Raw genomic sequence first — 27929 nt, 5'->3', positions numbered from 1 at the left:
ACTCGCCGCCTCTTGTCAGAAAGATGAGACGAGGTGAATAGTATCTGGAGGCGCTGCTGCCAGGTGTACTACAAGCCGCCCTTCCCGCTTATGACTGACAGACGAAGACGATTCCTCTAATGACCCCTGACATACCATAGCCGAATCAATCGCCGTCACCTCCAATACAATGTCTGGGGCCAGGTCTATCCCCATCACCTATCTGAGCCCGACCTACGATGTGTGTGTGGTCGGGATAGAAACCACCATCGACATTTACAGGTAAATTCAGGAAATTCTATACCTGTTTCATTCTCTTTCTATCTAGAAATCCTCCGACCTGGCATTTAAAGAGTTAACCCCCTCCCTAGCTCACAGGAGTATATGGCAGGGGAATACTTCAGGTATAACTTGTTGTTTTTTTTCTTAAAGGGGAATTCCAGTCGTTGTTTTTCCCACAATGATTATTGTCTTAAGGAAATGGATGTTTGAGGAAATCTAAATGTTGCAATTTGAGTCAAAACAAATTCTGTGAACAGATAATATGTATCCAACTGATATAATATAGTCACACTCTATGGAGACAATTGTAGCAAACCCTCAGCTGTGAGATGAATTCAGGATGAGTTTTTAACTTCTAGATGTTTTTATTCACTGACAGCAAGAGAGATCCACAATAGTCACAAAAATTGGGCCACATTTGCAACTAAAACCAGAGAGGGTCCCATGTTTAGGAGTCTCAATAGTAGCTGAGACTATTTAGCTTTTTTCACAACCCTCTACCAATCGACTGCAGCTAAAAGCAGAACACAATTTTCGTGACAGATGTGCGTCCCATGAATGTTGATATAGAATTATCCATATAAAGTTTAGTTGTTTAAAACTAGAATACCCATTCCTTAAATACTGATCAATACAAAGTTCGTATTGTTGGATCAATACCGGTTGTAGGCATCACCTGGCACGGGTTATCATACAGGTTGGGCTGTGGTTGTGTGATCCAGTGAAGGGGAGGGGGTACAGATCAGCTGGAGATCTATCATTTCTGTGATTGTGTAAGGCGCTGGTTTCGCATAGCAGAAATAACATATTTTCCTGCTGACTGTATCTCAGCTGTCAGATGAAGGGATTTACACCTCGCCCCTGGGTACGTGATTACTGGGGAATAAGACAATGGCTGCTGGGAACCTAAACCATCTGGGGGGTACAGAGGGATCCTGGGACGGGGCCAGTGACATCACTTTGAGGAATTGTCAATTTACAGTGTGAAAAGTTTTGATTGCTGAGGTGGGTGTCTATCACTGCACCACATTATGTATGTGGATCAGAAGACCCACTATTATACCTTTACACTATATACACGATGCACTGTGACCCTTACAGCTGATAATCTACAGCATAGCAACATCTACAGCATAAAACAATCCAATAAATGGATTCAACTCCCCATGGCTCAGTATGATTATCGGACAGATTTGTTTCTGATTTGGGGGTATAAGTTGGTTAGCCCCTAGAATTCAATATATAATTTGTCTCAAATCATTGACCACTCTCGCTGAAGTTGCACAACACTTCTCAGGTTTTTCGAGGGATGGATCTGCCATACCGATGTGAGTGACACAGGCCGGTGACTCAGGCTATGGTATGGATGAAGGAGACTGACAGCAGGCAATGGCCAGATTACAGGGGTGTGTGAGGTGACAGCACTCAATGCTCCACCAGAACTTCTGATTCTACTACTAACCAATCCCAAGACAGAGGCAGATATGAGGGAATAAGCTACAGGGTGAAAAAAGTAGAAAATCACCATCTACCATATATGAAGACAGAGTATTATATTTGGCATTGTAGATCAGGGCCCCTGATATAGATTATGCATTAAAATATAGCACTAGGAGGTTAAGTTTATGCTGCTGATGTACATGCCCTATAGGAAGCTGTTAACAAGAACCAGGGACCTCATTTTCACTAAAGACAGGTTACAGAAGCCCATTACACCTGCAGTGCACATATGCCTTTGTGTCTTCTCTAAGCATTTGCATTACATTATAATTGTGTGTTATAACTTACCTTCCATCCTGACAGAATCCTCTGTGTAGTCCCAGGGGTTGGGCTTGGGTTTGGATGCATTTCAAATAACAACATGTGACTTGTCTGTGCGGCAGACAGCTCAGCTCTCAGCCCCCACCACCGTACTCCTGTGCAGCTCCTCCCCCCCCCCCACTGATGTCAGCTCACCAGACCGAGAAAGACACATCTGTAGTGCAGCAATAATTGGCTTATGCAACCTGTCTTTAGTGAAAATGAGTGTCAAGGGTGCTCCTGCAACCCATGTCTCGGGTCTCAGGTGTACCCATGTGCCTCTGTGTAGCGGCACCCCAGCAAGGCAGCCACAACAATTTTTACCTGTCCGCTGTCCAGCAACAGCTCCTGTGGTGCAGCATGCACGTCCTCACCCCCTAGGGCGCTTGCGCGCCTCTTCTGTGAAATTTAAAGGGCCAGCATGACGCTTATTGGCGGCAGCCGGTCACTGCCCTGATATATAGCCTGCCTCTTCCTGTGACCCCTGCCAGATCTTTGTGCCCTATTGCCTAAGAGATAGCATTATATTGAGACTATTGTGATTTATCACTTGTGACCGCTGCTTCGTTTCTTGACCTCAATTCTTTGCCTCCTGCCTTGACCATCTGCTATGTCCCAACTCCGAGCCTGTGCCGCCAGTCCTGACCTCCTGCCTGATTACGACTCGGATTCTGCCTGCCATTTCTGTACCTCACCTTGGCCACCTCCACGAGCAAGTTGCTCATGTATCAGTAAGAGAAGAGGAGGGGACGGTACAGGGGAGACCCAGCTTATTGCACCAAGTTGACATAGGTGTATTAGTAAGTAACCTAGGCAAGCTCAATGCACAGAGCTAAGAGCACAGCAGTGTGAGGACACACCCCCAACGATTTTGGAGAGAAAACAATTCCTGGAATATAAATCAGTTTTTTACAGCTTCTCATCTTGTATCCAACCATTCACCATTCTACAGTCTTTGAAGATGTGTCCTACATGATGAGTCAGGCAGTAAGAAGATTATAAGATTAATATAATAACTCTGACATCAGTCATATACTATGTGACAGCTGCTCCTGTGTGTGGCTCCTGGAAATGTCACCAGATTGGATACACCCCATGCAGAAAGAGCAACCAACCACGAAGGAAGCTTTCCCTTTCATCTTATTCTTGTAAAACAATGTAACAAATAAGGACAATGGATGGAGAGAAAAGTCTTCTACTGAAATACTCTGTGCTGCTGTTACTTTTATAGGATCAGCACCTTGGTGATGGCTGATTATTCTAAGGCCACCTATGGCCATAACCGGACAATGTGACACCTCCAGCGTGGGAAAGCACAATGGGGCACATTTACTAAGGGCCGTGTGCCAGTTTTCTGTCGGACTTTGCACGTTCTTTTTAGTGCAAACTGCATTGTGTCGTATGCGACCCGTTAGTAGCGCATCTGCACTAGTCATCAAGCGACACAAATTAGGGGCGTTCCGGTACTCAGTCGGACCATGAACCAGATTTAACACGTAAAGTCCAACAGATTTGTGTCGCATGTTAAAAGTGCACCAAAAAAAGTTGGTGCACTCTGTCGGAGCTGGACTGAAGGCATGAACTACCCGTATCTTTAAGTAAGACACATGGGCACATTAATGCTGCAGTAAAACCCCTTATCAACCAATTTATGAATAAAACAGATCACAACTCTTGCTGGGTGTAAAACAGTCGCAGCTTTATTATCTCCACACAACAAGGCCAAAGGCTTAAGGCACTTGAATTTTTATTGATCTTCTCGAGCTCGGCCGCTGTATGCCAGCTGGACTCCCAGCTGGCAAGTCGGCCAGCCGAGCCTTCTCCAACACATCTCTCACTTTCCACCAGCTGCGACTTAAGAGATAAACAAGAAAACCTCATAAATTAACATAAAACAACAAGAAACATAACACCGGGGGGGAGGGTGGTCTGCTTCGGTGCCGTCTCAGCCAAGAGGTAGGTGAGAGGGAAACATGGGCTTATAAAACCCCACGTAAACTAGGCGGGGGGACATAGTGAGGTAGCCAGAGGGGAGGGATGGTAGCCCCAAAAAAAGCCCGCCTCCCCCCTTATTGCATTAAGGTGACAACAACCCAATATATAATCTTAATCACCTGAAAACTACCCCATCCTCCAGTCCCAGGGCACCTTCCTTAATAAGTCAAGGGTACCCTCCATGCAGAGTGTGCCAGACTAATGAAGACTGATGCAAGAAATCCTGAATTTGGCGCCCCCTGCACTCTATACAGGCAAACTGCATATAATTGAGACTGCACTATTGTTAGTACTCTTTGTTCTGCAGCTTCACAGGCTGTTACCCTTTGCCTGATGTTATCTCACACAGTGGAAGGGGGAAGTGCTCCTGCACAGTGTAACAGCCTGTGAAGCCATGGCCCTTCTGCCGTATTAACATAATTTTTAAATAAAGCTGCATCTTTGATGGGGAGAAGCTCCTCCTCACTGCACTTGAATTGCGATGTGTGAGCTCATCCTCATTTTTCGTTATGTTTTCTAAATCCCAAATTTTGTATTAGAATTATAATAATCAAGACAATGAAAGTAACATAGATCAGAAAGGAATAGTATAGAAACAAAAATTTCAGTAACAAAGTAATACAGGATAGGCATGACATAGTCACAACAACAAACATGCCAAGCTAAGATGTGGCATGTGACGAGAGGCCCCAGGGATGTTTTCATTGTCAGTATCTCATGATTGCAGGGAGGGGAACAATAACAATATATGAAACTCTTAACCATTATCCATAACTCCCAACTTTTGGGCAATAGAAAGAGGGACAAAAAGTCCCTTCCCCTTTTTATAAATCATGGCCATTGCCCCACGCACAAGCATAGTGTAATATCGACATTAATGGCCCCCACATAGTATAACCCCCCCTTTGATTTTATCCTCCCTTTACATTTAGTTTTCCACTTTTACTTATCTGCCCAACCATATGCATAATACTATCTGTACTCCTACCCCTCCTCACATTGTATGGCTTCCTGACCTCCAGCCTCTTCTTACTGTGTCCCACAGCCTCCTCCTGTGACCTCCTGTCCTCTATTCTCCTCTACCTGTGGCTTCCTGTCCTCTATCCTCCTTAACTGTGGTCTCCGTTCCTAAAATCCCTTCTGTGGCTTGTGTTCTCTATCCTCCCCCACCTGTGGCCTCCTTTCCTCCAGCCTCTTCCTGTGGCCTCCTGTCCTCTATCCTCCTCTACCTGTGGCCTCCTGTCCTCCAGCCTCTTCCTGTGGCCTCCTGTCCTCTATCCTCCTCTACCTGTAGCCTCTTGTCCACTATCCTCCGCTACCTGTGGCCTCCTGTCCTCTACCCTCCTCTACCTGTGGTCTCCGGTCCTCTAATCCCTCCTGTGGCTTGTGTCCTCTATCCTCCCCCACCTGCGGCCTCCTGTCCTCCAGCCTCTTCCTGTGGCCTCCTGTCCTCTATCTTCCTCTATCTGTGGTCTCCTGTCCTCTATCCTCCACTGCCTGAGATCTCCTGTCTTCCATCCTCCTCTACCTATGGTGTTCTGTCCTCAAGCCTCCTCTTGTTGCCTCCTGTCCTTCAGCCTTCTCCTGGCTTGGACCTCCTCCTGTGATCCTTCACAGTCTGAATTATTGGAGCTTATTTGACTGTTTCATTGGACTGTTCGCTGTTTTAGGGATTTGCGCAGCTTTGACAGGTATATAACAGGGGTCTGTGATGGGATTGCGTCGCACGCGATCGGTTTTTGGCGCAGCTCCACTGGCTTCCATGTGGCACAAATAGGGTGGCGTGCCATCGGATGATTCGACTGATTCGGATTTAACTTTCAAATTGTGTCGCAAGACAATGCACTTACATGCACCAGGAAGAAGAAGGTGAACTCCGTCGATCTTAGTAAATCGCGGCACAGTGCACGATTGTTGGACAAAGCACTTCCGGTGAACTCCAAGGAACGGGTAAGTAAATGTGCCCCAATGTGTTTATTTGATTGTGTGTGGCCAGGAACGGGTAGACCACTTCTGTCAAGATGCGTAAATGGGATGCCTGACGCCGTAGTCTCACATGCAGGGTTGTGGGTGACAAGGAGGACTTGCCCCGGTGTCTGCAGAGGATGGACAGTCGGGAAGTGTATAGCCTGTGTATGACCCAGTCATCTGTACTCACTCCATAACAATGGGCAACGGTTATCGTCAAAGGATAGTTGACAGACCACGTGAAAGAAAAGACCCCCAGTTCCCTGTGGCCTGAGATATCGGCACACGTCTTCTTACATTGGAGATTCGGGCAAAGCCAAAGATGCAGGTATCACTAGTAATGGAAATTTATTATCTGGGATGAGGCATTGGAAACAAGTTGGATGCAGGTCTTTTTGTTCAAAGAGGTCACCAGAGATGGGCAGGGACAGTTCAGAGTCCGCAATCCTCTTGCTAAGCGGCGATCGACCCAAAACCGCAGCCCAATACCAAGTGCAGGAGGTATTCTAGTCCCTGGAGTCAGGGGAGCTGCCGGCACCAGTGTTACTAGTCTGTAGTAAACACCGCGTGACACAGCGAGTGAGAATATTTATTATAGAAATAATCATAATGTTCAGAGATCCAGTATATCCCGATGTATCATTAACTATTGTTACTCCCTCGCTGTACTAGTCATAAAGTATATATTTACCATTTATAGCATTTCTATGGATAGTGCACAGTACCACTTCTCCTGTATATATATGGACAGTGCACAGTCCCGCTTCTCCTGTCCTGTATATATATATATGGACAGTGCACAGTACCACTTCTCCTGTCCTGTATATATATGGGCAGTGCACAGTACCACTTCTCCTGTCCTGTGTATATATGGACAGTGCACAGTACCACTGCTCCTGTCCTGTATATATGGACAGTGCACAGTCCCGCTTCTCCTGTCCTGTATATATATGGACAGTGCACAGTACCACTTCTCCTGTCCTGTATATATATGGACAGTGCACAGTACCACTGCTCCTGTCCTGTATATATGGACAGTGCACAGTCCCGCTTCTCCTGTCCTGTATATATATGGACAGTGCACAGTACCACTTCTCCTGTCCTGTATATATATGGACAGTGCACAGTACCACTTCTCCTGTCCTGTATATATATGGACAGTGCACAGTACCACTTCTCCTGTCCTGTATATATATGTGCAGTGCACAGTACCACTTCTCCTGTCCTGTATATATGTACACTGCACAGTACCACTTCTCCTGTCCTGTATATATATGGACAGTGCACAGTACTACTTCTCCTGTCCTGTATATATATGGACAGTGCACAGTACCACTTCTCCTGTCCTGTATATATATGGACAGTGCACAGTACCACTTCTCCTGTCCTGTATATATATATATGGGCAGTGCACAGTACCACTTCTCCTGTCCTGTATATATATGGACAGTGCACAGTACCACTTCTCCTGTCCTGTATATATATGGACAGTGCACAGTACCACTTCTCCTGTCCTGTATATATATATGGACAGTGCACAGTACCACTTCTCCTGTCCTGTATATATATGGACAGTGCACAGTACCACTTCTCCTGTCCTGTATATATATGTGCAGTGCACAGTACCACTTCTCCTGTCCTGTATATATGTACACTGCACAGTACCACTTCTCCTGTCCTGTATATATATGGACAGTGCACAGTACTACTTCTCCTGTCCTGTATATATATGGACAGTGCACAGTACCACTTCTCCTGTCCTGTATATATATGGACAGTGCACAGTACCACTTCTCCTGTCCTGTATATATATATATGGGCAGTGCACAGTACCACTTCTCCTGTCCTGTATATATATGGACAGTGCACAGTACCACTTCTCCTGTCCTGTATATATATGGACAGTGCACAGTCCCGCTTCTCCTATCCTGTATATATATGGACAGTGCACAGTACCACTTCTCCTGTCATGTATATATATGGACAGGGCACAGTACCACTTCTCCTGTCCTGTATATATATGGACAGTGCACAGTACCACTTCTCCTGTCCTGTATATATATGGACAGTGCACAGTACCACTTCTCCTGTCCTGTATATATATGGACAGTGCACAGTACCACTTCTCCTGTCCTGTATATATATGGACAGTGCACAGTACCACTTCTCCTGTCCTGTATATATATGTACAGTGCACAGTACCACTTCTCCTGTCCTGTATATATATGGACAGTGCACAGTACCACTTCTCCTGTCCTGTATATATATGCACAGTGCACAGTACCACTTCTCCTGTCCTGTATATATATGCACAGTGCACAGTACCACTTCTCCTGTCCTGTATATATATGGACAGTGCACAGTACCACTTCTCCTGTCCTGTATATATATGGGCAGTGCACAGTACCACTTCTCCTGTCCTGTATATATATGTACAGTGCACAGTACCACTTCTCTTAGTTTATTTGCTAGGTAAAATTCTTAAATCCTATAATGATGTTTTTTTTGTTAAATCATCTGTTTCATTACATGTCATTAACTTTATTGTGCAGTAAATGCTGAGAAGCTCCCATAAAACCTCAGATCCTGACAGTTTTATATAGTTGGGGTGCAGGATGACAGGATACGGGTAACACTTACACCTTGTTGTGGGCAGATCACAACATTTTACAATTCATAAGGGAAAGTGTTAATGGAAGAGAAGTGCAGAGAATGGAGACCTTATTACTGGGACATCGATGTCCCGAGGAATACCTGAGCCTGATCTGCAGATCTCACATATATAAAGGAGCAGACAAGGTGTGATGGGGGCACAGCCAAAAAACTACCCCTGCCCTGAGCACCGAACCAATGCATAAAATAATAGTGTGAGCTACTGTATCTAAGCCTGTTATGTGTGATGTCATCTGCTATACTGCTGTATCTAAGCCTGTTATGTGTGATGTCATCTGCTATACTGCTGTATCTAAGCCTGTTATGTGTGATGGCATCTGCTATACTGCTGTATCTAAGCCTGTTATGTGTGATGGCATCTGCTATACTGCTGTATCTAAGCCTGCTATGTGTGATGTCATCGGCTATACTGCTGTATCTAAGCCTGTTATGTGTGATGTCATCTGCTATACTGCTGTATCTAAGCCTGTTATGTGTGATGTCATCTGCTATACTGCTGTATCTAAGCCTGTTATGTGTGATGTCATCTGCTATACTGCTGTATCTAAGCCTGTTATGTGTGATGTAATCTGCTATGCTCCTGTATCTAAGCCTGTTATGTGAGATGTCATCTGCTATGCTGCTGTATCTAAGCCTGTTATGTGTGATGTCATCTGCTATACTGAGGTATGTAATCCAGCTATGTGTGATGTCATCTGCTATACTGCTGTATCTAAGCCTGTTATGTGTGATGTCATCTGCTATACTGCTGTATCTAAGCCCATTATGTATAATGTCAGTATTCTAAGCCTGTTATGTGAGATGTCATCAGCTTTACTGCTGTATCTAAGCCTGTTATGTGTGATGTCATCTGCTATACTGCTGTATCTAAGCTTGCTATGTGTGATGACATCTGCTATACTGCTGTATCCAAGCCTGTTGTGAGATGTCATCAGCTTTACTGCTGTATCTAAGCCTGTTATGTGTGATGTCATCTGCTATACTGCTGTATCTAAGCTTGTTATGTGTGATGACATCGGCTATACTGCTGTATCTAAGTCTGTTATGTGTGATGTCATCTGCTATACTGCTGTATCTAAGCCTGTTTTGTGTGATGTCATCGGCTATACTGCTGTATCTAAGCCCATTATGTATAATGTCATCTGCTATACTGCTGTATCTAATCTTGCTATGTGTGATGACATCTGCTATACTGCTGTATCTAAGCTTGCTATGTGTGATGACATCGGCTATACTGCTGTATCTAAGTCTGTTATGTGTGATGTCATCTGCTATACTGCTGTATCTAAGCTTGCTATGTGTGATGTCATCTACTATACTGCTGTATCTAAGCCTGTTATGTGTGATGTCATCTGCTATACTGCTGTATCTAAGCTTGCTATGTGTGATGTCATCTGCTATGCTGCTGTATCTAAGCCTGTTATGTGTGATGTCATCTGCTATGCTGCTGTATCTAAGCCTGTCACCTGCACCTCCATTGGGCTCTTGTATGCCCTTGGCCAGTAATTGTCATGCTGTGTATATATATGGACCTTCTGAATAACTATAGGTACTTAACCCCTTGGCGTCGGCTCACATGACCTGTAATTCTTGTTCTTCTCTAGAAATACATAATTGTATTTATCAGGAAGTAGATGATAACAATCTTATGCACATATCACGCTCATCACTTATTCTAAGAGCTTCTATTATCAGCAACGAGACATAGAGTGTGAATGGCGCCACTTATCTCCATCAGCGACAGGAAATACAGATCACTAGACCATTCAAATTTGCACGGAGAAGTGGTCTTCTCGGTGGGGTGGTCTTCTCAAAGATATCGGCCAATAGGAATGATCTAAGGTGGAACTGAAAACAGATTGATTCCTGGTCTGGATGAGGAGGTGGTCTTCCCCAAGGGGGGAAGAGGTTTCATTGTATGTGCTGGAGTCTTCATATGTGGCAAAGGGTCTCCGGCCCCCCAACCACTTCCGTGACGTGACCACTCTGCAACCACTTCAGTTACCGTCCTGGTCTTCACTCTAGGTGTCTGTTAGTCCAGAAGAACGTGGCACGTGGCTTCCAGCTCACATCAGGGCTAAGAATGTGTCAGTGCAGAGTGATTGAGGACACATGACGTGGATTTATAGGGCAATAAATAAAGAATGATGACAGATATATGAAAAATATTTCCTGTATGTGAGAGTGGACGGACTGCATAGAGCTACTGGCAGGGAGGAGGCAGTGTATAGCTGTGCTTTCTGTCTGACTCTGACTATGCCAAGTCCATCTACTACACTGTATCCCATGATAGACCTCCAACACTACACACTCCAACCTACAACTGACCACTTACAAAGCTGCAAACCATCTATTACCAACCACCTCCAACCCTACACCTCTCCAACACTACATAACATCCATACCCAAACCCCTCCAACATTGGACGCCACGATCAACCTCCTCCAACATTACATAACATCCATACCCAAACCCCTCCAACATTGGACACCATGATCAACCTCCTCCAACACTACATAACATCCATACCCACACCCCTCCAACATTACACACAATGATCAACCTCCTCCAACATTACATAACATCCATACCCAAACCCCTCCAACATTGGACACCATGACTGACCACCTCCAACACTGAACTGCATGATGAACCACCTCCAACACTACCAACCATCTCCGACAACCTCCAAAATTGCGCAACATGACCCACCACCTCCAACACTGCTCCTCTCCAACACTACATAAAAACCATACCCAAACCCCTCCAACATTGTACACCATGATCAACCTCCTCCAACATTACACACCATGACTGACCTCCTCCAACATTACACACCATTCCCAATCCTTTCAAACACTACACACCATGACTGACCTCCTCCAACACTGCACTGTATGATAAGCCACCTCCAACACTACCAACCATCTCCGATAACCTCCAGAACTGCACAATATGACCCACCACCTCCGACACTGTACACCATGATCAACCTCCTCCAGCATTACACACCATGACTGACCACCTCCAACACTGCACCTCTCCAACACTACATAACATCCATACCCAAACCCCTCCAACATTGTACACCATGATTAACCTCCTCCAATACTACACACCATGACCGACCACTTCCAACTCTGAAGACCATAACTGACCATCCTCAACCATAGTCAACCATGACTAACTACCTTCAGCACTACACACAATGACCGACCACCACTGTAACCATGAATGACTGACCACCTCCAAAACTACACACCATGACCAACCATCTTCTACACTGCATGACGGACTATCTTCTGTATTGTATCCCATGACCAACTACCTCCAACATGACCTACACCTTTAGCCATTCATCCCCTAAGGTTTCTGGACCTTATTCTGATCTGTACCTCCTGAAGTTACACCCCTGCTGCACACCATAAACAACCATGTTGTATTTCACTTTCAGGTCCTTCCCCAATGGAGCCGATTCATTTGATACCCTCGGAACAAGCTCACTGGACGTCATAGTCGTTTACAATCCAAAAAATGTGAACAAACCCCAAAAGGGAGAAAAGTGGCCATTAAATAAATCCATCAAAGTTGTGGTCTCCCCCACAAAGGCCAGCGCAGACCTCAATGACAGCAAGGTGATCCCTCTTACATTATTTACTCTTCTCTAGGGGTGTAATAATCTGCAGCATATATCACTATGTCAGGGTGTATAGAGGCTGGGCAATAGTCTGCAGATGTGAAGAAGGTCAATAGGAATATATACATCTGTCTGTCTGTGCAATATTCTGCAGCTCTGACCATCCATTGCTATCAATCACAGGTCAAAGTTTCCTATTATGGATCTCAAGGCAAAGAACTCCTGGGCAGCTCCTTGTTGTACCTGACTAATGTTGGTGAGTACGGGTCAGGAGGTATAACATTGTGTTGGATATGTTGACATCCTGATGATGTCAGGATGTGGTGACTATAGATGATTTGGAGATGTGTTGACTATGGATGATTTTGTGGTGAGTGCTCAGTATGGATGATGTTGGAGTAAACTTTGACCACTACGGTTGAGGTTGGGGGTGGGAAGACAGTGTTATAATGATATGGCTTAGTACCTTCCTATGATTTGTATTCTCAGATATTTCCCTAGATGTGGACCTCTATCGTACCGGAATGGTGAAATCTAGAGTCAGAGGGAAGGTGATGTTTGCTCTTATGCTTATATAATCATAATATACTAAATTACTAACTGAATTAGGGTTCCTTGTGGGAATCATTTTGTGGGCTAACGTTCAAACATTATAGGTACTCTTATACGAATCTTGTGCACTTTTCATAAATCTGTCCCAATGTCTTATCATCATGTTGCAGGACACTTGGTCTTGGGGACGTGATGGGAAGGGTGCCATCTTATTGGTGAACTGTGACAGTGATCGAAACACCTCTGGTGTTACTGACAGTGAAGACACCGGGCCTCCCAATGCTGCTGGTAGGGACCATTCAGGTCATTGTCATACTCACTTCTCATGCCATGATAGCCATCTGAGACGTGTCTCTCTCCGAAAGATGTGAAGGACATGTCTCCCATGATACTGACCGCTGAGGGACCTGACGATATCTTTGATGACTACAAAGTGTATCTTCAGATCTCATCCCTGGATGCCAAAAGAATGCGGGTCTATCAGAAGCGACGTATGTATCTATATGATGATGAGGATACCAATTTATCCAACCACAATTGTCTATTACCTCAAGTCCTTGCTCCTCTAGTGTTTTTAAAGGATGCTCATATTTTGGCTCTTTCTTGTAGGGTACCAATACGCCCAGGTCTTGGGGAAAGACAAACTGTCCTATGAGGTCAAAAGAGAAAACCTGGATGAGATCACTTTCTACGTGGAAGGTCTTGAGTTCCCTGACTATGACTTCCCTGGTCTGGTTTACATAGACCTCATATTTAAGAAGGTTAAAGATGGGGTAAGTGATGGGAGGACAGTGAATCAATAAATATGAAGAAGGATGGGTTGCAAATAACCTGGATGTCCTTATTGGCCCAAATCCTGGAGCACCTCTTCCATCATGAGACCAAGTACAAACCATATGACTAATATCTCAGGAGCCCTTCTTCTAACTGTGATATGACTGTGATGAGATAATCCAACCTGATGTGATAAAACTACTACACAACAGTCACTAGTGATATAATATACAGTGTCCAGGGCATTATAGCAGCATGTATAACCATTGACTGGCTGCTGTATACTGTCTTTAGCTCCTGTATACCCTCTATAGCTCCTGTATACTGTCTATAACCCTGGTATATTCTTTAGAGCAGTGATGGCAAACCTTTTAGAGGCCGAGTGCCCAAAATGCAAACCAGACCCACTTATTTATTGCAAATTGCCAACACAGCAATTCTAGCATTACATTATGAAAATATTCTTGCTCTGTGCTATACCACAGCTTTCAACGGTCCTGAGGACACCAATATCGTTGACAGAAGGTGGGAAAATTCAGATTGCCATTGGAGCTTCCCTTGACAACCCATTGAACAGGAAGAATTGTGGGGCCAAGAGCGGGAACTTCAATGGCTCCAATGAAAATCTGACCATGTCCACACCTTCTCTTCCTGCAGTCTCAGATAGATAGGATCCCTTAAGTCCTGTCTTGTCAGATAGGGTCCCTCAAGTCCTGTCCTGTCAGTTAGGATCCCTTAAGTCCTGTCTGGTGAATTCTGTGCTTGGGCAACAGCCTGAGTGCCCACTGAGAGGGCTTAGAGTGCTACCTTTGTCACCCGTGCCATAGGTTCGCCACCACTGCTTTAGAGTTTACTGGTTATAGCTTTTGTATACTATACCCAGCTGCTCGTATACTGTTCACACCTCCTGTTTGTGGCCATTATATACTGCTTATAGTTCCTGTACACTATCCATAGTTGCTGTATACTCTCTGTAGCTTCTGTATACTGTCTATAGCTCTTATCCACTGTCCATAGCTCCTGTTTTATTGGTCCTGTATAAAGTTGCTGTATATTGCCTACAGCCTCCCATATACTGTCTATAGCCTCTGTATATTATCTACAGCTCCTGTACACCATGCTTTATACTCTGTGTATCTTTAGCAAATTTATAACTTACCTGAGCAGTCTTTGATCCCCCTCCGAGGTTGGTGGCCACTGCTTCTTTTGTGCCCCTTATAGCTTCTAGTCAGACAATTTTATTCCCCTGCTTTTATAACCAAGGCAGAGGTTATCCTTGACCCCTTCACCCTTACATGGTCACCAGTGAGTCCACTATTAATGGATTTACTACCCTAGGGATGTGGTTTTTAAATCCCTTCACTACCTCAGGTTAATAGGTACGGTATAAATCCATCTGTAAATATGAGAAGATGTAATTCTGAGGTGCACTGGCAGAAGGGCTAACAAGGGTTGTCACTTGTCTGTGTCTGAACTATAAAAGTAGAGATATTCTATTCCATTTTTTCTGTTTGTTGCTCTGTATCATCTGCGGACTGACCGGTTTGTACTCCCTTAGAGCCAGATCTTCACAGAGCAGGTGGTCTTCAGGGTGGCTCCGTGGATCATGACACCAAACACTCAGAAGCCTTTAGAGGTTTACGTGTGCAAGTAAGTAAATGCTCTGCACCCAGGGGGGGGGATGATGGACCCACAAAACACGCCAGAGTTACTGACACACTGAGAAACCCCTTGTTACATAGTTAAAGAGGTATTCCCATGGAAACAAGATTCATATATAAACTCAGGATAGCAAAATAACACATTCTCTTATTTACTGTTATTTACAAAAATACAGCATTTCACAGATATAATTCCAACCTGTCTTTATCAGTCCTGGTGTTTAAAATTTTGGTTGCCCCTGGATCCGACCATAAATCTTCTGACTATGATTGGATTCTTCTCATGAATAGCTTCTCTTCTCTGCACACTGCAGTGCTCTCAGCCACCTGCCCTTCCCTCCTGGAATTCTAAAACTAGCTCAGATACAGGCACTTCCTGCAAGAAAGCAGCAGTGTGCAGAGACTTACCATACAAGCTACAGACAGATAAGGTCTTTATCTGGGAGGGAGGCATATAGCAGAGATGACTCTGTGTGTGTTATAGGTGAGTTAGCAGAGCTGAGAGTCTCAGTGTGTTTTATATCCATCTTATGGATCTGATTATGTCTAATCTGTCTCATCACTCTTTTTCTATGTGTCAGATACTAGTAGAATGTTCAGAAGCTATATGAAGGTGTAGATAAACCCTGTACCCTGATAATCTAAGCACATTGTCAGCACACAGCATCTCATAGCACAGAGGAATCATGAAGTGTCTGCTTAGAGAGTCCCCACTAACACTCTGGAATCTTACACTGACCATCACTGGTATATAGGAGGAGTGATAGGAGCTAAAACAGCTATAAAACTGGGTAAAATTGTAAAGTAAGGGGTAAAAATTATTGTATAAACATCACTAGGGGGTTGAAATTTAAGAACTTTCTTTCATGGGAAAACCTCTTTAATTCAGTGTCTAAACCCCATAAAATAGAGAGATGGTTTGGGACGTGATTGGTTACAGTGTATCAGTGCAGGGAAATGTATCAGTGCTTGTTTAGATCACAGAGGATTGTTCAATTGGTTACAAGTATAAGAAAGCTTTAGTAAAGTATAAGGTCTAGAAAGGTTTTTAAGCTCTGGGAGCTCCCAACAATGTTTCTAATCCCTACCAGCAAGCAGAGAACTTAAATCAAGAATTCAGACACAAAGTATATACCAAGACTTTTGATTATAGAGAGGGGTGTAGCTGGTACCTGGCTGCAATAGTGATTTATAGCGGGTGATAACACAGTCTCGCCCTTCAAGAACTCATTGACTTCTCCACAAACCTGATCTGAAGTGTAAATAATTCATGAGATGACAGGAGCGAGCCGCACCAGACAGGAGGGTGGCACCCGGTCCTATATAAGGGAATCCTGCCCACATGGCTCTGCCCACTGGGTAGAATTATATCATATAGCAGTCTCTCCATAGTGGCACCACATGGTATTATCGACTGTCACTCCCCAATGCAAAATGTACCAGACGCCAATTTTAATTCATTGTATGACCCCGACCCACTATGGCATTCCACCATGTGAGATATGTTGAACTGTCGCCACATGGCAACATGTTCTTCTCATGAATAGCTTCTTCTGTCTGCACACTGCAGTGCTCCCTGCCTCCAGCCTCCCCCCTGCATTACAAGACCAGCTCAGACACAGGCACTTCCTGCTGGCAAGGGATTATCCGGGAGGGATTCATAACAGCTTAATCAAGCAGGCCATCTCCCAGCTGTATGTCTCTGGCATACTACACTGATACATTGTAACAAATGCTCAGCTGTGTCAGAAGAACTAGGTCGGGAAGGGTTTAACCACTCACTTTTTATCTTTATTTTGTTTTCCAGTATTAAAACCAATACAGAGTTTATCAAATACTTATCAGAATTTGTGGAGAAGGCACGGTGCCCCCTCAACAAGGTGACATATAGTGGGCACCGAGGAGACCAGTGGGTACAGGTGAGTTACACTGCAACAAAGGGGAGTTGGGCTGAAGAGCTGACAATCAAATGACGATCTAAGGAAATGTTAGTAAGATGGAGGCAGTGCTGCCTGTATCCCATAGGTTTAGATACATAAGCACAGTATCAAACATGACTGTCTTATATACAGCACACAGTTTGATATGCTTAGATGAAGCAGCACAGTATCACACTTAGATGGCTTAGATACAGCTGAACAGTATCACATATAGTTGATATAGCATACAGCATAATGGAACACATAATCGGATTAGATACAGCAGCACAGCCAACAGTATGTGATGGGCCTAGATACAGCGGCACAGTATCACCCATAGTAGATTCAGCACTACTATATCACATATGACAGTATCACTTATGACAGGCTCAGATACAGCAGCACAGTATGTGATACAGTACCACACATAGTAGATTCAGCCCTCGGAAGACAGTAGCACATTTGACAGGCTTGGATACAGTAGCTAAACATGCAGTATGGCACAGACTTAGATACATGGTTAATAGAGTGATAATATGGGGCACAATTACTTACCCGGTCCCTGTGCGATCCCGCGGTATCCGACGAGGATGAAGTCTGACGGGATTCACTAAGATTGTGCGCCCGATATCCTGCATGTGTTGCTTCCCCGCTGAGGTCCGCCGAAGTTCACTTTCTTCATCCCGGTGCATGTAAGTGCATGTCTTGCGACACAATTTAAATTTTAAATCCTGCGCTCAGTCTGAATGAGTCGGGTTGTCCGACGGCCCACCCCCGATTTGTGTCGTATGAAAGTCAGCGCGATTGCCGGTTGCGTGCGCCAAAAGCTCCTGTTAAATGCGGTGCAAAACGGAAATAGTCAGGAAACCCAACGGAGATGCTGTCCACGGACCCTTAGTAAATGTGCCCCAATGAGTCTTTTTGCTGTGTTTTAGGATGAGATGGAGTTTGGATACACTGAGGCTCCTCACAAGAAATTTCCTGTCGTCTTGGATTCACCAAGAAACCAAGGACTCAAGAATTTCCCAGTCACACAAGTTTTGGTTTGTAGTTGATATTTGTCGTCATTCTATAAGATGAATTCCTCTCCTGAAACACCCTGTGCTGCTGGTTACAAAATTCAGGTTTTAAATAGATTCTATCTTTTTTCCAGGGTCCAGACTTTGGATACGTAACACGGGAACCGACAAATAGAGGCTCTGTGAACACCCTGGACTCTTTTGGTAACCTGGAAGTCAGTCCTCCTGTAGTCGTAGATGGAAAGAGTTACCCGCTGGGGAGGATTCTCATTGGAGATGGTTTGTCCAAGTAAGTTGACAATTCCCATGATACCAGGGCCGGATTAAAGGAGGGGATCCTGGGGCTCTAGCCCCGCGGCCCCCACCACTTTCACTTTTTAAGGGCCCCCACCAGTTTCCGACAGTCAGCAACTCAGCTCAGCTGAGTCGTTGACTGTCTCGATGTGCAATGCGCTGCAGCCCGTGGCCGCTGGCATCGCACATAGGAGTCTAGGATGTCAGTGAGACACAGCTGCCATCGCTGGGGGAGTTCGCCGATGCACTGTTTTGGCGGCAGCAGGTTGTGATGGGACGCCGGTGGCAAGTGATGACATCACGCTGTCGGCGTCCGATCACTACATGCTGCTGCCAAAACAGTGCATAGGTGATCTCCCCCAGCGATGGCAGCTGTGTCTTCAGTGGCCAGCAGCTGCCTGAAGAGCAAGGAAGAGCCTGCAGCATCATGGGATCACTGGATGGGAAGGTGAGGTAAGTATGAAGTTTATTATTTTGCGGCCATTTTCTACAGGGGACTGGCGGCTAAATTCTACAGGGGGGTGGTGGCTGTATACTACAGGAGGCTGGTGGCTGTATACTACTGGGGGCTGCAGGCTATATGCTACAGGGGGCTGGCAGGCTATATACTACCGGGGGCTGCAGGCTATATGCTACAGGGGGCTGGCAAGTCACTGTATCTAAACTGTCTACTATGGTGATATATCAAATCCTATTGTACCTAGTGTCTCATGAGATTCTGTATCTAAGCCTATTATACTTTCTACTCAGTGGCTTTTTTCCTTCTATTGTGTGTCATAGTGTCTATGGAGCTCCAGAATCCAACAATATATAATGCGTGATATCTGCTCATCGTCTGTATCTAATCCTATAATCTGTGATACAGTCTCCTGAGTCGCTGCATCTAATCCCATCATGTGTGATATTGTCTGCTGAGTTTCTGTATCAAATCCTGTCACATGTGATACTGTCTGCTGTAAATATGTATCTAATTTTAGCACGTGTGGTTCTGTATACTGAGCTGCTGTATCTAATCCTAGATGTGTAATATAGACAGCTGAGCTGTGTATCTCATCCTATCATGTGTGATACTGTGTCCTGAGCGGTGTATCTCATCCTATCATGTGTGATACTGTGTCCTGAGCTGTGTATCTCTTCCTATCATGTGTGATACTGTGTGCTGAGCAGTGTATCTCATCCTATCATGTGTGATACTGTGTCCTGAGCGGTGTATCTCATCCTATCATGTGTGATACTGTGTCCTGAGCGGTGTATCTCATCCTATCATGTGTGATACTGTGTCCTGAGCTGTGTATCTCTTCCTATCATGTGTGATACTGTGTGCTGAGCAGTGTATCTCATCCTATCATGTGTGATACTGTGTGCTGAGCTGTGTATCTCATCCTATCATGTGTGATACTGACTGCTGAGCCGTGTTTCTCATCCTATCATGTGTGATACTGACTGCTGAGCTGTGTATCTCATCCTATCATGTGTGATACTGTGTCCTGAGCGGTGTATCTCTTCCTATCATGTGTGATACTGTGTGCTGAGCTGTGTATCTCATCCTATCATGTGTGATACTGTGTCCTGAGCGGTGTATCTCTTCCTATCATGTGTGATACTGTGTGCTGAGCGGTGTATCTCTTCCTATCATGTGTGATACTGTGTGCTGAGCTGTGTATTTCATCCTGACCTATAGGACAAATATAGGCCTCCTTTGAAGCCTCCTACCTGGATATCCTAGACCCTTTCCCAAGTACCCGGAAAGATTTGACACTTACAACTGCGTGACGATGGATAACTAAGGCCACAGCAGCCTGTTTATTTAAAATAACATATAACATATAAAACAGTATATATATTAACTTTTATTAACATGTACAAATAAAGTGCAATTCTAACAACCTGAAGTGACAAGGCCTGAGAGGGGTGATTCCTAAACGTTACCTGCTTACTCCCGCCGCACCGCGCCGGCTCGAGAGCTGACAAATATGTCACAGGTAACCATTCCCTCTGTACCCACCTCCGGGTGGGCCAGCAACCATACCCATCATTCTCCATTTCCACTCTATGTTAAGCGCACAGCAACATCTTTGTGCGAATTATTTTTTCCCCCAAGACACCCCCCAAAGGCCTTATCCCGCGGCTGCGTGACAAGAAAACAACTTATATCTCTATATTTCTTCAAATAAGGAACAAGAAAAAGGGGGGGTAAAAAACTAAACAATACAAAAACAAAAAGGGAGGGCGGGCGGGCATCTTGATCCAGGAAGTCGCACCGGTAAGGCCCCGCTTTTATCCTACACTCCCCTCCCCTATCCTGACCTCACTTCCTAACTCACTCCCCAACCCCTAACCCCTCCCTAACCTTAAACCCGGCCCAATTTCCCTCAGGTCGAGGCGGGCATACAGTTACGGCTCTGCCTAACCTCCTGCCCTTTTCTATCCTGTGTGATACTGACTGCTGAGCCGTGTTTCTCATCCTATCATGTGTGATACTGTGTGCTGAGCCATGTATCTCATCCTATCTTGCCCCATACTGTCTGCTGAGCTGTGTATCTAATCCTATCATGTGTGATACTGTGTGCTGAGCTGTGTATCTCATCTTATCATATAATGGGGGTCATTTCCTAAGGGCCCGATTCGTGTTTTCCCGACGTGTTACCCGAATATTTCCGAATTGCGCCAATTTCCCCTGAATTGCCCCGGGATTTTGGCGCACGCGATCGGATTGTGGCGCATCGGCGCTGGCATGCACGCGACGGAAATTGGAGGGATTCGGAAAAACCGCCGCATTTTTTAAAAAAAAAGTGTCGCGGAGCTTGCACTTACCTTCACTCAGCGTTCCGATGCTTTTCAGCGCAGCAGCGCCACCTGGTGGACGGCGGAGGAACTACCTTAATGAATCCCGGCCGGACCCGAATCCAGCGCAGAGAACGCGCCGCTGGATCGCGAATGGACCGGGTAAGTAAATCTGCCCCAATGTCTGATACTGTCTACTGAGGTGCTGTATTTAATCCTATTGTGTGCCATAGTGTCTACTTAGCTGTAGTAGCTAAACCTATAATATCTACTGATCTTCTGTATCTTATTTGACCTATTATGTGCGATACTACCTACTGTACCTCTGTATCTAAGCCTATCATGTGTGATACTGTCTGCTGAGCTTCTGTATCTAAGCATGCTATATGTGATCTTATCTACTGAACTTAAGTATCTAACCCTATCATGTTCGATATAATCTGCTTATCTGCTGTATCTAATCCTATAGTGTGACGCTGCCTGATTCTCTTGTGTGTGATATACACTTCAGCATTGTAGAGTATGTCACTCATCTCCTATGTTACAGTCCGGGTGACTCAGATACCTGTCTATTAATATTTTATTACACTCATATAATTATAGGCCCATAAATCACATTTCTTGGCAGATTTATGTGGCGGCTTTTATTTGTTGTTGTAATAGTCTATAAAGCCTTGTATTATTATATCATGGAGATCAGCAGCGCCTCCTCCCATCACTCACACAATGTCCATGAGGTCCTGATCTCAAGCTACCAGCCCTAATGATGTACCCTGCCCCTACTCTGTGCCATGTATACCCCTGGTATTGGGGCACGGCCTGGGTGTGCCTATAGCCCCTGCACCCCCAATCTTATATTAAGCTTTATTCCCTCTTATCTGCAGGAGCAACATGAGAATGAATAAAGTCCTGAGAGATTTCCTCCACGCTCAGCAGGTCCAGGCCCCCGTCTACCTCTACTCCACCTGGCTCTATGTCGGCCATATTGACGAGTTCATGAGTTTTGTGCCAACGTCGGATAGAAAGGTAAGATCAGTGATAGAGGGTATAACGTGATCATTCCTGGCACCCGGAATCATGCTGACTCATCAGAATGATATTATGCTATAACATGTGCTTAAAGGGGAACTCCATATACAAGACATGTTGTTATCTGCTCCTTACAGGGATTTCGGCTGCTGCTGGCGAGTTCTCGGGCCTGCTTAGAGCTATTTAAGCAGAAAAAGAGAGAAGGACACGGGGACAAAGTTATGTTTGAAGGTGGGTGCAGTCACCTGGGGCTGTCTTATAATAGGTGCATTAAGCATTACTCACAAAAAACAAAAGATATTTGACTTGTGAGTGAATAAAATTCACACTAACCTTTACAGGAGAACTTCATGTGCCCTTATATACACTTTTGATGCACAACTTTTCACTGTTTGCTTACTTGTGCACAACTTGTTCTCTAATAAGAAGCATCACATTTTCATATCATAACAATAAGACCATTGTGAGCCTTCAAGCAGGACGTTCTCAAATGGAAGTGGCCACTGAGCTTAGAGAGTTATAGGAAGGTTGTACCAGAGATACAGAGACTGGAAGAGTCACAGAGAGACATCAGCAGGTTGTACCAGAGATACAGAGACTGGAAAAGTCACAGAGAGACATCAGCAGGTTGTACCAGAGATACAGAGACTGGAAGAGTCACAGAGAGACATCAGCAGGTTGTACCAGAGATACAGAGACTGCAAGAGTCACAGAGAGACATCAGCAGGTTGTACCAGAGATACAGAGACTGCAAGAGTCACAGAGAGACATCAGCAGGTTGTACCAGAGATACAGAGACTGCAAGAGTCACAGAACGGCAGAGAAGTGTTTGTCCTGTGGCTACATTCCACTTCTTCATTGTGAACAATGCCCTAGGTATCCATATGATGATATTACACAACTCCAGGCACATATAAGGGAGGTGAGAGGCACCAAGTGTCATGTCAAACCATTTAAAAACATTTAAATCAGACTGGAGGGCATGCAACAGAACACCTTATGTAAACCATCAGTAAGGGCACTTTAATAAATTACCCATAACACAAATATCAGTAAACTTTAACCTTATTAATTAAAACTTCCAAATATGACAGACACTTCTTACTTTAATTTTTTTATATATTAATCTGTAATATCCAAAAATCAGTCACTTGGTATAGAATCACACATCCTTGAGCTCTGGAAGCTGTATGCAAAGCTGTATTCTCAGCTGGCAAGTCGGCCAACCGAGCAACCACCATCTCACATCTTCCACCATTCCACTTGCTGGAGGGAGGGACAGCTTGAGTGTCACCTCAAACAGGGACATAATATTGAGTCATCAGCCATATAAACCCCCAAATCCTGTAGGGGGGAGGACATCATGAGGTAAGCAAAAGGTGAGGAGCGAGAACACATCAGCCCCCAGTCTAGGGGTACCTTCCTTAAACAGTCAGTTGTACCCCACATCCTGGTCTGTGTATTAGAGGACCTGCAAGGCACCAGGTACAGTCATCATCTCGTAAGGGTCAACACTGGATGAGGGACCAGTGGCCTCAGTGCTGTTTACTGATACAAGGCGACTTATGCTGAGCAGAAATCAACTTTTTACGGTTTCCATAAATTTCACCCGAGAGCCAAATTTCCCTAACTTTTTGTGAGTAGTGTATATGCCCCCCTGCTTTATTTACCTCCCTAATGGGTCTCTATGAATCTACCTGTGACTCACAGACACACCCCCTTTGCCCCTTTTTTTTGTGCAATTGTTCAAATCATATTGGGGCACATTTACTACGGGCTTCGTGCCAGTTTTCTGTTGGACTTTGCACGTTCTTTTGGTGGAAACTGCTTGCACAGGTATTTAAGAAGTGTCCGCACCACAGATGTGTCACACACGACCCTTTTATGGCGTTCCGGATTTAATAGGTTGCATAGGTTATACCACAAAAAAGTTGGTGAACTCTGTCGGGCCAGTGCAGGGAAGCGCCAGATTCATGATTTCTGGCGCACGTTCTTAATGAATCTGCCGGTCGAGCATTATACACGGGCAGAGCACATTTAATGCAGTTTCCCACATTCTTAGTAAATGTGCATCATTGTGTGTATCTGATTGGACGATATTTGTACCCTTCAGGACTGGGAAAGAAAGAATACACTATTGATGAAGTCCTATCAAGCAAAAGCCTGGCAGAGGCTTCAGAGAAATGTCAGGTAATGGAGAATCATCCAGCAACGACCCACCCAAAACTGAAGTGCAGGGACTCATGTCAAGACCCCCCTCTGTTATCTTTCAGGAGAGCATTGACCTTAACAGGAAGATTTTGAAGAAGGAGCTGGGACTTTCTGAGGCAGACATCATAGACATCCCTATGCTCTACAAGTCCGACTCTGACCCGGAGACTGTCGACTCCTTCTTCCCCAATATGGTGAGATATTAGGACCACATCGTATAATGTCCCTTCTTTTGTAATGTTGGTCTCCTGGAGTGACCCCTTTAAATTACGACACCTTGAAATGCACAAATATAATGCTCTAAGTCAGTAATGGCGAACCTTTTGGAGACAGAGTGCCCAAACTAAAACCAATACCCATTTATACGTCGCAAAGTGCCAACATGACAATTTAAGCTGTAACTTATTGATCCCAGCTGTATCACAGGTTTCAATCGTATTGGTGTCCTTGGTTCACCAATACAATAGAAAGATGATGGGGAAATTTGGATTTAAGCTTCTCTCCTGGGTCCCCTGAAGAGGAAGAATCAGGGGACCCAGAGCAGGAGCTCCAATGCTAATCCATCTCTATCCACACCGTCTCGCTCCTCCTGTAGTCCTGGCAGCCAAGGATGGCGCTGAACATGGTCTCGGACCAAAGGAGGAAGCTCTGAGTCCTATCTGGCAAACTCTCTGTTGGTGTGAAGGCCTGGGAGCCTGCAGAAAGGGCTCCAAGTGCCACAGGTTCCCCACCACTACTCTCAGTAGAGGGGCAAACTACTATTATAGGTTTCGTTACATCCAGTAGCAGCTTCTAATTCTCATTCTTTCTTCTCCAGGTGAACATGCTCGTCCTGGGAAAGAATTTGGGAATACCAAAGCCATTTGGACCCAAAATCTCTGGAACCTGCTGCTTGGAGGCGAAGGTTCAGTCCTTATTGGAGCCCCTGGGACTCCGCTGCACGTTCATTGACGATTTTGCAACTTATCACGAATACCTGGGGGAAGTGCACTGCGGCACCAACGTGGTCAGGAAGCCGTTCTCCTTCAGTTGGTGGGAATGCTCCATGTAACGCAGGATCCGAGTGGCGACATCTATTTTATAGCCTTCATAGAGTGCTAGGGGTAGATTATGGCGTACGTGTACGTCACTATGCATTAAGAGGTTAAAGTGAATCCTTACCTCACATACCTTTAATATCACAACCTCATATCAAATGAGCTGAGCCGGTCCCATCTGTTATGTTGTAATACTGGATCATCTGGTGGGATTTGCAGCCGTAGTATGAATACATTACAGCCATCTGAATGTAACCTAAAGATTAGGCCTTAGAATTAGAGCTCATGAATATTAATTAGGCAGCGTCACCGGGTGCAGATCAGACTGTTCAGGACATATTATGCCTTCCTCATCTCCTACAAGCTGTGATTAACCCCTGCAATGTGTTAGATATTTAGGATATCGGTTGTATTAGTTACACGGCAAAACTTGTATCTTCCGGCAACACTGTGACTTTAGGGAGAACCTTCACATGACATCAGTAGCTACATTATTTATATCCATTTCTTTCTTTTTCTCCCACTTAGTACTCGCTCCTGCCCCCCACTGGTCAGTACATACATTGCAGGTAGTCAGACTGCTGAAATTCTTTCAGGCTGCAATTATTGGCCTCACCCTGTATAATGTTGGATTTGTCCTATAAAACATGCATCATAATAATATCCTAGCGGGTGACCGATCCACTATTAATTTCAGGGTGGAAAGAGTTTGTTAAACATCAGAAACCATTGCAGTTCTTGGTCTTTGGGGCTCATCGGCCATACGCAGGGACTGTAGGAATATTATAGCCCCTACAAGTCTGGAATCACTTCCTTTTTCAGGTTCTAGAATCAGCTTTTTGAGGAATGGAGGATGTGTCCCTTCTGCTGCTTTCAGTCTGTTTTCAGGACCTTTGGAGAACCTTCAAAAGGTCCTGAAATGGATCTTGGGTATTCCAGTGCAGGAACAGATGTACATAGATTTCATGGGTGAAGGTTCTTCTCAGTATAAAATTTTGGTGTATGGTTTGGGCCCCGAGCTCCCACCCAAACTGCCTAATATTATAATCCACTGTTGATGTTGCACACAGAATAAATGTGACTTGTCAGCCTATAAGTCTGTGACTGTGGATGCCAGGGATTTACTCAGTGTTCAACTGCACAACATAAGTGATACCAGCAGGGGCAATGCTAGAGTGGTAAAAGATCAGCCCCTGGCTGTAGTCATCTGCCTGGCGCAGGAGACGCTGTGTGATGGTGTCAGCGTCTGTAGTGGAGATCGAAGCTAACGTCTCCATCCTCCACTACAGTTCTCATCTCCAAGACCTGCGGATGTAGATAATGATGAGAGTGGGGGAGTTGTACAGACAGCGGGACAAGCAAGCCCGTCCCCCATGTCTTTTGGCCTAGCAATACCCCTGGATGTCAGCCCTTCCCATTAGGCAGACCAAATAATAAAATCTCCACTCCTTGTTCCACATAGCGATGCACCTCTATGTATCTGGACTACAGCGAATGTAAATTTCTGAAGATGTTCGGTACCTGGCTGGTATGAAGATGAGATGTTCTGCAGGATTTGATACTTTACCCCTTCACTCCAAAAGTCTGTCCAACCCACATCTTCACCCACAGAGAGGAACAGTGAACAAGGTCACCATCTTGTGGACAAAGAGAATATTGCAGATATAATCTACAATGTAAGGGATAATTCAGGAAACATTCAATGGGGGGGGGGGGGGGGGATGTATCATTATGGTCACATCATTTGGTGGCATATAAAAGCCAGCTGATATCTGCACCTATTCTGTGACTTGCTCAACTACTTCACTTCTCAACTCTTCCTCCCAACACCAGAAATATTAAAACAATTCAGAATAGAGGCGACTTTTTAAACTTGCAAATCTTGGCACAAAAATCAATCCAGTCTACTTCTGGTCTTGATTCACCAAAATCTGACTTTTCAAAAAGTTGCACATTCACTTGCTGCCATTATATCATATACAGGATGTATCAAGTAGTAGACTATTATGCCCCTGACATGATTAAGGAGCCTTCCTAATGTTTCCCCCTCCTCCATTATATTCACTGCTGAGCCATGTAGCAAGTTGCTTCCAGTGTAAATAGTCCTGGGGACTTTGAGAGTGTAAAGGACGCGCTTCCCGGTCCTTCTGACCTGACGTATCACTGACACTGGAGCAAGCAGCAAGGGCAAGTTACTAATTTTACCTTTACATGATAGTATCATTTTAAGGATCTCTGCTGGAGGTCAGTGAATGGAAGTGTTCCTATCCAGGGCAAGACAGCTTAGTTCTGCTCACACAGCTGATGAACTTGTT

The 27929-nt window shown here is 44.8% G+C and overlaps 1 protein-coding gene across 1 annotated transcript; it reads left to right on the top strand.

The window, feature by feature from the left end:
* LOC140134730 (protein-arginine deiminase type-1-like) lies at window positions 1–26275 on the top strand. The gene is made up of 16 exons (XM_072155272.1): window positions 1–261; window positions 12152–12332; window positions 12518–12590; window positions 12824–12885; window positions 13057–13174; window positions 13252–13377; window positions 13496–13659; window positions 15219–15310; window positions 17129–17240; window positions 18176–18283; window positions 18394–18548; window positions 22222–22363; window positions 22504–22597; window positions 24480–24556; window positions 24640–24771; window positions 25395–26275. Exons 1-16 carry the CDS (start codon window positions 170–172, stop codon window positions 25626–25628), a joined length of 1962 nt encoding a protein of 653 aa, XP_072011373.1. The 5' UTR covers window positions 1–169; the 3' UTR covers window positions 25629–26275.
* The last annotated feature ends 1654 nt before the right edge of the window (window positions 26276–27929 follow it).

The sequence above is a fragment of the Engystomops pustulosus genome, chromosome 6 (genome assembly GCF_040894005.1).
Source record: "Engystomops pustulosus chromosome 6, aEngPut4.maternal, whole genome shotgun sequence".
Taxonomy (NCBI): Eukaryota; Metazoa; Chordata; class Amphibia; order Anura; family Leptodactylidae; genus Engystomops; species Engystomops pustulosus.
Note: the sequence above shows the minus strand (reverse complement) of the source record. Positions and strands in the feature narration are given on the sequence as shown.

Excerpts from the sequence above, each read along its gene's own strand:
- LOC140134730 (XM_072155272.1), top strand. The coding sequence starts at position 170 with ATGTCTGGGGCCAGGTCTATCCCCATCACCTATCTGAGCCCGACCTAC. Across the intron at positions 12,333-12,517 it reads CAGACCTCAATGACAGCAAG|GTCAAAGTTTCCTATTATGG; the intron begins GTGATCCCTCTT and ends TATCAATCACAG. Across the intron at positions 24,557-24,639 it reads AGGCTTCAGAGAAATGTCAG|GAGAGCATTGACCTTAACAG; the intron begins GTAATGGAGAAT and ends GTTATCTTTCAG.